An 11,829-nucleotide genomic window follows, 5' to 3' on the forward strand; every position below is an offset into this window, starting at 1 on the left:
ATACCACCAATCACAATCTGGCTAATGCAGTTCATCCGAAAACTGTCACAGTACACAAAACTAAGAGTACACCAGGTTGAAACGGACTACAGCTGGGCATTACTTCAAAGTGTTCTTCTGTCATTCAACAAGGAGAGCATCGTCAGCTACTTGGACAGGGCTTTTGCTACTTCTTCAAAACTGAAGACATGGAAGGAAATAAGAATGTATACAGTGCTTCACATATGCTCTGCACACGTGCTCAAAGCTGCCACTCAGTCAATTGGGAGAAAAACAGCAGACAAAGGCTTGAGGGATTTTGCAACATTTGGATTTGCCAGGTTGCAAAACACTCCCTCGATGACCACAGCACTCAAAATCTTCCGCTCACTGTGTGCTGTCTTAATGGGTAAACACAACACCAATACTGTCCTGGTTAATCTGAAGGCCATGCAGGATTTAATAAAGAAATGGAAGATTACCGACATGGAAGAGACAGAAATGTTACAGGACAGCTCCCTGGCTCGGGAGGAAGATGATGAAGAAAGGAAAAATGCCCACTCAATTGTTGGCAGATCTCCCTTCACTACTGAATTCAAGAAAGTCTTGGAGGAGGTACAGGGAGAGCTTGAAAAAGAGGATGCCAAGACCCCACATGAAGAAAACCCATTCTTCTGCCCAGGCATAGTTGATGTCCTTTTTGAGAGCTACCTGGGCACTTTTCCCCTTTGGAGTGGTCTGCTGTTGGGGAACTTGAAAAGGTATGCATCTGACACAGAACAAGACACCTTTGGTCCCAGTAAAACAAGGGACACAAACTGCCACGTGGAGGGATGGTTTGGTATTGTTAAACAGTCAATTCTGAAAAAGCAGAGGCAACTGAGACCAGGGGCTTTTGTTAGAAACATGTATGGCTCTCTACAGGGGAAATACAGAGAACACATCATGTCTCATAACTTCTCAGAGCAGTTGCTTCTTAAACCCATGCTACCAAAAGACATCACTCAATCTCAGGACGGTTGGGCAAAGAGAGATGGCGCAAAGCCCCACACTGCCAGGTCCAAGTTCTACACTGCTCCACCAACTCTTCCAGTTCCAAAGAGAGCAAAGTCAACTCTGAACACCGGCAAAGATCAGAAGAGGAGCACAGATCAGAAGAGCAGCAGCAATGACCTCACAAGTAAAGGCTCCAAGCCTGCAACAGAGGTACTTTTTTGCAGATTCCCAAAATAAAATGTATGCGCTTAACAGATACATATCAACTTATTGTAACTTATAGAGCCTGAAAAGGTGTGTTCACCCCAGGACACAGTTCTGCTTGAGTCCATATTCTATAAAGTAAAAAAATCCCAAAACACAACTATTTTAATAATGTCAGAAATAGTCATGAATACAAAATGAGGGGGGCTCGTTCAATGTCAGCTTTCTGTACCAGGACAATAGAATTTGCAGCTGCAGTACTGACAAATCTCAAATGGAATAAGTTTGCAAATTCTGTACACAGCAGTGATTACAGTTTTATTGTCCATATGGTTGTAGGTTGACGCCCTTTGGACATGCAAACCAACTGAAGTTGTTGTGGCTGTTATAAGACATGCTGAACAGAAGCTGAATTTCACCCTGCAGCACAGTGAATTTCAAAGTTTGAGACCAGATGAACTCATCATAGGAGAGGCAAGTTTCTCATTCAAATTGTTGTTGTACCAGATGAGAGGATTGTGACATCAGACAAACCCATCAAAGTGTTGCATAAAGTAAACATGACTTAACTTTAACCTGCTCATTACCTTACATTTTTGTATGATTCATTTTCCCGACAATTTCTCCAAAAGGTAATGGAATGTTACATTAGAGCCATCCTCAATCCTATGGATACTGCTGGCAGACTGTACCTCATGAATCACTATACCATGGGTATGATTTTGTGCGGCAATGGAGAGCAGATGGCCAGGCAAGGGTTAAAAAAGGTGAGTACAACTATAATAATTTATTATACTTTTATCAATTCAGTATTGTAGTCTGTAGGCGTCAGCAAGCTTCAGATAAGAGACTGAATAAATCAAATTGTGTGCATAAACACCTTCTAGTGTTATTATAATCCTTAACGTAATGTTGTTTTAAAACAATACATTTGGAAAAGCAGCTTCCACTTTTTTGGTTGTCCCTTTGGAGGAAAATACATAACGCATACTGTGTACATTAGATCTATGTTTTGCAGCATAATAGTTATTTTTACGCATGTTGTCAGGTCACATTTGATGACTATGATGGAGCCATTGGATTTGTCAACATAAGAAATGTGCACTGGAAGTTTGTGGTGATTATACAGCTGCACTATGTGCCTTTACAGTATGTATGTGTGGCTCATGGTTTGTGCATTCTAAGGTTATCAGTCTTACAATTGCTTTGAACAACCTACAATCAAGTAAATACAACTAAATCTACATTCATATTTGATCAAAGTTTTGATAAAAGTTCATGTACTTTTTAATAAATTGTAATGAACACATTTACAGACAGTGACAGATTTAAGATCCTGATGTTGGTATCTCATGCAGCTACATTTTGTACATGTGGAATGATTTTAAGATTTAAGTTTTAAATGTCTTCATGGTCGTCATCCCTATCATAATGAAAAAAAAAATAATACAATTATTGTCCAAACAAAGCACTTGGATCATCCAACACAATCCCATTGGTTGTCCCTACTGCTACTCTTAAGATTTGAGTCTTCTTAGATTGAGTATGACCCCATATTGTGGAACTCAATTTCAACAAATCTGATTAAAATTCATTTAAAGTAAAAATGTTAAAATATGCCTATTGTTTCTTTATTTACTCACACTTGTGATTCTCTTTTGTACAGTAAATATACTTTCAATGTTACTATCAATTTGTCAACTGTGGTTGTGATTTATTTGAGGATTTTGAGCTTATTATATTATCATTGTTGCTGTTGTTGGTAAAAAAAGATGGCATGCTTTAACAATATATTACTTTTTAAAACAGTATCTTCATGCACTTTCAAACCACATGTTTGTGGTTGAACCTCTGCAAGGGTCAAATGAAGTTGAAGACTCCAGAAAGGCTGGCCAGAGATTTGGGTAATTATTTATTAGATTATGGGAAGTAAGGTTATACAAACCTTTAGTAAAGCCATAGAGTAAGTGCAAATGTAAACCAAAATGATTTTCCTTTCATCCTGTAGACAGTATTTCAAGATGCGCCGCAGTAGACATGGAAAGGAGGACTGGGTTAACATCAAGTGGCAGCCTGGCCAGATAACCCACACCGGCCAGAAAGAGGACACCAGTTGTGGGATCTTTGTCATGCAGGTTATTATAAGCAACAAGTTGTCTTTATGATAGATGTGCTGCAAAATATGTGCAACTAATATAAACATCTGTCCATAGTTTTTAATTTTTTGATTCTTGATACATGTCAAATATATTGTTTCTTACAGATGACAGTAGTCACCAATTTTTTCTTCTTTTTTCATATCAAAATTAGGATTGTCGATTTATTCATTAATAGTTTACAGGAAGATGTGTTGTAGTTATTCAAGGAGTATTTGTTTTGCCACATTTATTTTTCCTTTTTCTTGTACAGAATCAAATTTATCAAAATGCTGTTACAGCATAACAATATATGTGTATATTCTTTCTTGAAGATTAAATGAGTGAAGTACTTATGATGGCTTATCTTGATGTATATGGTACTATGTTTTTATTCATGACAAATACACAATACAAAACATAGGTTCACAATTGCACTAGTTTGACCAAATCACTGATACTACACCCGTAGGTCCCCCATTTGGACGCAGAGTACATCAAAACTTAAAGAGTTTTGTGTTAAAAGTAACTGGCAGAGAACCCACGAAGAACTAATATAGTGATGTTATAGTTCTGCAGAAACCTCAGCGTCCTGGGAACAACATGAACTAGGTCACTTCTACATGAGACAAACACATCTCCCATCAGCCAAGCAAACAAATAACAAAATATCATAAATCATACTCGATATGACTGGGACAGACCGGAGAAAACGGCTGCTACACTCCGTTAGCAACGTGCTACCTACGAACATGCAGCATGAAAAAGCACGAGCGCCTGACGGAGATTACGGACATAGTTTCCATTTCTCTCCCCGGTAAACCATCGCAGAGATATTCAGCTTCGAACACAAAAAGTCACACAGCTTTCATCGAATATTGTACTTACTTTTGGTCGAATCCCAGCGAAAAAATGGAATATCTCCGTACTTCCAATGCATGTTTGTCCAGCTGCTGGTGCTCCGTGTGAATCCGTTCGATTCGTGTCTCTCCGACACTCCTCGGATTCTTGGGAGGGTTGGAAGCTCAGCAAATCAGATTTCAGAGCTGGACCTTTTTGAGCTTTATTGGCTAATAGTGCTGTCAATCATCTAGCTTTCAATTCCAGGCAATTCTATTGGCTCCTACGGTTCGAAGGATGTCTCAATGGTGAAAATCGGAGAAGGGGGGGCTGAGATACAGCCCTGAACAGAGAGTCTGAAGCAGTATTTGACCTTAAACTAAATAACTAAAAAGGGCATAGAAAGAGCTTAAAACACTCAAAAAAGGTCCAATCTTCGGTCTATTGATTCAATGAACATCATGAGTGATACATAGAAGTGATATAGAGTGTTTTTGAAATTAAAAAATACTTTTTTATTCAAATATTGGAATATTTGATCAGTTTTCTAATTTGAAATGCTCTATATTTCATAAATGTTTCACTGTATCTATGTATAGCTGTGTATATAGAGCCTATATCAGTTGTTCTAAGAGCCCAGCATATTAAAAGTCTTGGATACCCATACTTTCCAAAAAACAATACCCTAAAAGTGCTGTTTTTCAAGATCGAGCTTTTGAGTTTTCCAAGTTCTGCTGTGTTCCATCCTTATCTTATGTGAACCAGTAACATGTATTCTGATAGTTCCATGATTTTTCTCATCTCAAAAATATTTTTTTTTATTTATTTTTTTTTTTTATACAATTAATTAGGTATTTCTTATCTTTATTCGAGCTGAGGCCTGCAAATAGGCCTCGTTTTTAAAAGGTTTTAATGTCACTTGGAATCGTCACCAGAAAGAGAATTTGACAGCATCAGTCAAAAGTGATTTTGGTCACACTACAGTATATAACAGTAGAGTTATTGAATATTATTTCCAATAATAATTCACTAAAATGTATTAAAAACATATTTTACCAATATAACAGTTGTAGTACAACAAGGAGGAGCACATTGATGTGTGAGGTGTTTTTGGTTACATTACATTGCATGACAGTGAAGTTATTGAATATAGTTGTAGTATGTATTTTGTATTTTCAGCATTGCACTTTGTAGACGGTCCCTGAGCACTCGTCTCGCAGCCGGCCGCTCATTGAGACCAATGCCGTTTGTGCAGCTCGGAGGAGCTCGAAAGACGGCCCGTTTGAATGAAATTAATGTTGTAGCTTGTTGTCTACCTCACTACGGTTACAGGGAGGCATCGTTTGTATTTTAGCAACGTTTCGCTAACGATTTATTGAACCGGGAAGTCCGAATCTTTGAATATCTTTCCAACTTTACCCCAGTAAGTAGGTGCTGTGACGTCACCTCGCCACCTTGACAGGTTTGATTGACAGGCCGTCAGTGATATCATATCTATCGCTCTAGAACGTCAAGTCTTGAGGTCTCGAGTTCTTTCTTCTGCAGGACTGAGTTGGAGGACTTCATTTCGAGAGAGGAGCTTCAGAGATAACAGCAGCTGAGGAGATTCAGTTATGAAGAAAACTTTTTTTTTCAAAAAACTCGTTTTTTGTCAACACTGCTAATGCTAGTTAGCTAATTAGTTGGACTCATTTCAGCCACGGTTTTCATCTGGTCTGCAGACTTTTGAAGCTAGCTGAGGACGCAGAAGGAGAGCTACGAACAGTAGAGCTAATATAACTACTTCTTATTTGAGTTGTGCTGCTTTTATCCTAATGATTTTAAGATTACCAAATCCCTCCTTGAATATCAAATTGTTCACATTGAATTGGATGTGACATGAATGTTCCCCGTCACGAATGAACTTGAATGTTGACGTGTCATCTTATGTATTTAGCCAGATGTCTTGTGCAAATGAACTCGTGTTCTTCAACCTCTCAACACCCAGATAGTACCTCGCTTCCCGGAGCCAATGCTGACGGTGAGCGTTTGAACAGAGGGGAAGACTCAGTCGCGCTCTTGAGTCCTGCATGGTGATAGGTCGTTGTGGCTTAGGTCGCTGTGCGGGGCGAGCCACAGGCTGCCGTAAGCAGAGTGTAAAGATGGTCGGCCAGTTTTCAGTGCTACCTGGGGACAGGAAGTCTGCGTGCCAGTCTGCCTCAGAGCTCACTGCAAGCTTCCGGTACACTTTGGCACAGGACATGTAGCAGCCAAGGACCGAACCACCGACGTTGCGGTTACCGGACGACCCTCTCTACCCAATGAGCCACGGTATTTATAATCGCACAGTTGTAAATATTTTGTATAGAATGGAAAAAACAACAACTCCATCGACAACCACAGAAGACAGCCGGACAGCTCTGAGGCTCTGAGGTAGGCCTTCCCAGGTAGTACCTGGCTTCTCGGAGTCAATGATGACGGTGAGTGTTTGAACTGAGGTTAAGACTCAGTCGTGCTTTTGAGTCCTTCTATGAGGGGCAAGCCACAGGGTTGTAACCCTAACCAAAACCCTAACCCTAACCCTAACTCTAACCCTAACCCTAACCCTAACTCTAACCCTAACCCTAACCCTAACTTCTGACATGCGCCCCCGGTGGGTGCTACGTCTGTAAGGGCAGGTCTGTGGGGGCAGGTCTGTGGGGGCAGGTCCGTGGGGGCAGGTCTGTGGGGGCAGGTCTGTGGGGGCAGGTGGTAAGGGTTACATCCCTGTGGCCCTCATAGAAGGACTCAAGAGCACGACTGAGTCTTAACCTCAGTTCAAACACTCACCGTCATCATTGGCTCAGAGAAGCCAGGTACTACCTGGGAAGGCCTGCCTCAGAGCCTCAGAGCTGTCCGGCTGTCCTCTGTGGTTGTCGATGGAGTTGTTTTTTTTCCATTCTATACAAAATATTTACAACTGTGTTGCAGCCATCAACTGCAAGCTTCCGGTACACTTTGGCACAGGACATGTAGCAGCCAAGGACAGAACCACCGACGTTGCGGTTTCCGGACGACCCTCTCTACCCAATGAGCCACGGTATTTATAATCACACAGTTGTAAATATTTTGTATAGAATGGGAAAAAAATAACTCAATCGATAACCATTTTGTTATTGTTAATGTTATTTAATATGTTAAGATGCTTTATTACAGGGAGCACTCACTAAAATCCCACATAAATATATTCAGTGTATATATATATATATATATATATATATATATATATATACCTCCTGTGTCTTATGGAGGACGAAAAATGTCTTAAGTATAAATAAATAAATGCATTAATAAATGTATAACTACTTTTATTTTTGGTCCTTAAAGTTTATTTTGATGCTCAATTTGTTGTACTTTTACTTCAGTAAGACTTTGAGTAAGTACAATTTGAATGCAGGACTTTTACTTGTAAAAGAGTATTTCCACCATGTGGTGGTATTAATACACATTTGTATTAAGATGTAGATGTGTCCCTCCAGAAGAAGCTGCATCCACCCTCTGGCTCCTCTGTGATGAACAACGCTCACATGCTCCTGCTGAAGCATGGTGGGTCTGGTTTCCTGTTTGTTTTAGAGAGATGTACACGCTGTCATACACACCATCATTCCAGCCCACGTACAAGAAGATATTCATTTAATGACATTCTGATTCTCGTCTGTTTCCATCTCACTGATGGATGAAGATGAAGAGCTGGAGAGACGATGCTGAGTATCTCTCCTTCAAAGCAACAAGTGCAGCGCTGTGAGTAAACAGTTGCTGTCTTTTGTTTCTTTGTTTCTACCACCTGAAGATTTAAAATCAGTTACAGTTCAGCCAGTATTCTATTCAGTATATATGATCTATTTTTTGTTTGTGTTTAACAGCTGTTTCTGCATCATCATCATCATCGTCATCAACAGCCAGACAACAACAGGCTTCAGGAAGAAAACAATTCTCATCCCACATGAAGCATGACTTGAAGCGTTCTCATGTTGACCGTGTTCTGGTACTGTTTGTGTTGTTCTACTTGTTGTCCTAGTGACTCTGAATTGAAACCAGTCATGATGAGAGTACGTATCACTCTGTTTTCTTATATAGATAAAAAGAAAAAATATGTATATGTGAAACTTCTGTGTTACTAACACCTGAATGCATGTGTTTGAAGTGTGCCATGTTGCTTCACCTGCCTAGGTTACATCATACTGAATATTAACCCATTGAAACATAAACACACGTGTATGAATGAAGTATATTCTTTATATATTAATGTGAGAAACAGTCTGTTTCATTGGATAAGGCTGAGAAAGGCAGGTGAAGTAACCATACTAACAGTAGTGTTTGTATGTTGTCAAAAAATAAATGACTGACATGTTTTTTTCTGTTGTAGAACCATCTGCTGCACTGGCTGCACCAACTCCTCTGAAGGGTTCACAAGTAGATGGTAAATGCATCTAACATTTAAACATGTCCGTCATATTCACTGTGCTCATATCCGTTATAAAGCATTGGTTCTGGTTTGTGATCCTTCTCTCCTTGCAGCCGCCGCTCTAACTGTGAAGAGACCAGTGCCTGTTCCCCAGGAGCTCATGTGTCTGCTGCCAGAAGGAGCGGCTCGTCCATCAACAGTTCCTGGTGTGCATTATTTGACCTGTATTTGCTTCTTAAAAATATCCATATGTGGTGTCCATCAAAACTGTTGTTAATTCTTTAAAGTGTGTTTCATTGTTGTAGATTAGATACTGCTGCACTGTATTCAGACAGAAAGTAGGCAGCACTCCAGTGTCCAGCTTGCTGAGTTTCACAGACTACAGTGTAGATGTCATGTTACATTCTTGCTTCATGTTACTGTCAATAATAATAATAACATGTTTAATATTCTCTCTAGTGTCAGAGGCACCCCTGATTTCTCCTGAGACCGGTCAACTGTCTCCTGCACAGAGAGATCAACGTTAGTATTAGAATGTTTTTCATGTCAAAAAGATTAAATCAAGTCGCACAAAAATGGTACTAATTAGCCCTGTTTATTCTTGTCTGACTAGGTGAGCCATTACCCAGGCCGTTAGCTGTGCCCACCCGTCCTCCTCCACAGCTCCCTGGCTACGACCAGGAAGTCAGCCAGTGGACCTGTTCGCAGCAGCAGAGGATCTGGAAGACAGAGCTGGAATCCATGGGTCTCTGGCCGGGCTCCTTTCCTGTGCGCAACCTCATGAAGATGGTGTCATTGTGGCGTCTCCCTCCCCAGCCAGAATTAATCGACAGCGTCTCAGATCTTCCTTCCCCAAAGTACTTTCAGCTCCATCCCTTCTTCATGTGGAAGCCAGAGAATGAGAACTTAATGGCTAGACTGAGGAACAATTACACTCTGCCGTGCATTGAAGGTTGTGCCCGGCCTCAAGTTGTCTCTGCAGGTGTTGGTAGACCTCGTGCGATTGTCGGTGTCACTGGACAGTACCACCTGTTGTCATCCAGGCTGTGCTGCAAAGTGTGCAGGAAGAGGTGGTACGCTGACAACCCAGTGTGGCTGGACAAACTCCCAAAGAGGTTCACAAACCTGTTGCGAGAAGTACTGAGCTACAAGAAGGCCATTTGTAAATCGGTCATGGACGAGCTCAGGCGGACAGGCAACTCACCCACCGACATGGCAAAGCAGATCATGGAGATGATGCGCCTGAAATTTGAACGTGCTCACCTGGCCTACCTCCTCAGCTGCCAAAACATCATGGATGCTGAGGCAGGAAAGTACGACCAAAGAACCATCACTCAGTTCATCAGACAGGAAACCAAGCCAGCTCCCTTCAGAGAGTACGCTGATCCAGTTGGCTGGAACGGGATCTCTGTGTCTGCTCACTACCTGACCGACTGCCTGCTGCACGAGTACCAACACCAGGAGAGTGCCATCAAAAAACTCCTGCAGGATACCTTTGGACAGGCTCTCCGCTCAGACCACACACGCAAAGTTGCGAGGAAGGTCACCTTTTCATCCGGCACCATGTCCTCGTATGCGGTCATGAATGAGAACTGGATGATCCTTTCATGGGTGATGGTGCAGTCGGAGACAGAAAAGTCCCTGAAGCCCATGTACGAGGGACTAGCACAGCGCTACAGCACTGCAGGCATAGAGAAGGCACACTACCAGTGGGTAGACAGGTAAATTATAATCAGTACTTTTTACCATCATTGGTGACACAAACAGCTCAGAATCACACTTACATTGCTTTTCATATTTCCAGTTTGATGACAGAAAATCCCTTTGCATTCATTTTATTGTGATGACCATATACACTGGACTACACATGGTGGTTGATATGACTGCTCATTCATGGCTATACTTTGTCTATATTTTTTCTTTCAGGGATTGCTGTGCAGCATTTAAGGTGGCTGAATCGTTTGCAGGAGAGCATCTGAACTGGGATTCTTGGAGAACAACTGATGCCATTGTTGCCGGGGCCACTTCTGGTAACCTGCTGAACACCTGTGCATCAAGATCCCACTTCAGTGCAAACATAACTATCAAGCTGGACTTATTCCACTGTATGAGGCGGTTCCTCCGTGAGTGTGTGTCAGAGCATCATGCCCTGTACAGCTCTTTTGCTCAGTTGCTGTCTGCAGCTTTTTCTGTGGTGGATCAGGAAGACCTGCAGAGGCTTAAAGCTGCATATGCCTTCTGTGGAATTCAGCCTGCCAACCCAACCAAGCCCCACATTCGCGAGCACTGCAGGACCAGGATTCCACAGCCTGAGGAGCTCATCAAGAGGGTTGAGGGAGTTTTCCAGCAGTTTCACCTCGCGAGTGATCCAAATGGCGCTCTTCTCTTCAAGCCCTCAATGCTGAAGGCATGGCGGATTCAGCGGGTGCACATCCTGCGAAGTTGCCTGAGTGATCCTGTGGTGGAAGGTGGGACTTTGTACAGGTATGGCGGAACACTGCAGCTGAACCATGTGCAGGGTGAAGGGGCCAAAGTTCCTGTTTGGATCCCCATCAGAGGCACGTCTCAGCAGGAGGGCTATCACTTCCACCAGGCTCAGTGGGTCACTGGAACACGTGTTTCCACAGAGCTGTTTCAAGCTCAGGGGATGACTGGGGTGGCACGGTGGAACTACCAGCGCCTGGTGGACTTGAAGCAGCCAGGCGTTCACCTCCCAGCTGTCTTTGATTCGGCATTGGTTGCACAGCTCAACGCGGTCTCTGAATGGGTGTTGGGGCAGGTCAAGTATCCAGCTTTTCATCTCACTAGTAGAGACACTGGAGAGAAGTTTGGCCTGGAATACGTTGAGCCTGGTTGCCGCCCAGTTCTTCTAGACTGGGACAAGCACAGGAGCAAGACAGACTCCGCCCAGGCCCAGAATTCACCTCCTCAAAGCGGCCCGCCCGCTGCCCAGACTGCGCTTCCTCGGTCATCCTCAATGGCACCGCCCAAGTTGCTTCAGTTTTCTCCATGCCCTGCTGCTGATTCTGCTGCCAAACCAGAAGTGAATCCCACTACAACAGGTAAACATCTAACAGACAGACAAAGTAGTGCATCAGACTTCAGTTGGTAGTAACTTGATTTTATTCATATTTAATGACAAGCGTAATGGATGATTCACTTTTCCTTTTTTACGCAATGTGACAATATTGTGCAATTGAAAACATGTACAAAAACATACCAGTCAGCCATTTATCTAAAAGCGGAAAGTGT

The 11,829-nt window shown here is 42.3% G+C and overlaps 1 protein-coding gene and 1 long non-coding RNA gene across 2 annotated transcripts; both read left to right on the forward strand.

Annotated features, from left to right (window-relative positions):
• Positions 1-6,307: 6,307 nt before the first annotated feature.
• Positions 6,308-8,213, forward strand: LOC137887768 (uncharacterized). The gene is made up of 5 exons (XR_011105068.1): positions 6,308-6,464; positions 7,104-7,212; positions 7,652-7,718; positions 7,855-7,913; positions 8,036-8,213. It is a non-coding gene; the product is annotated as an uncharacterized lncRNA (long non-coding RNA).
• Positions 8,214-8,519: 306 nt separating this feature from the next.
• On the forward strand, positions 8,520-11,639 carry LOC137887749 (uncharacterized; the record flags this gene model as incomplete). The annotated part of the gene is made up of 5 exons (XM_068730933.1): positions 8,520-8,592; positions 8,691-8,783; positions 9,037-9,099; positions 9,191-10,298; positions 10,504-11,639. Coding segments are annotated over exons 1-5 (2,473 nt in total), but the record flags the coding sequence as incomplete, so codon positions are not given.
• Between the last annotated feature and the right edge of the window lie 190 nt (positions 11,640-11,829).

This window comes from Cebidichthys violaceus, unplaced genomic scaffold (assembly GCF_023349555.1).
Source record: "Cebidichthys violaceus isolate CVI_PGR_0920_01 unplaced genomic scaffold, fCebVio1.0.p SCAF_5, whole genome shotgun sequence".
NCBI classification, from domain to species: Eukaryota; Metazoa; Chordata; class Actinopteri; order Perciformes; family Stichaeidae; genus Cebidichthys; species Cebidichthys violaceus.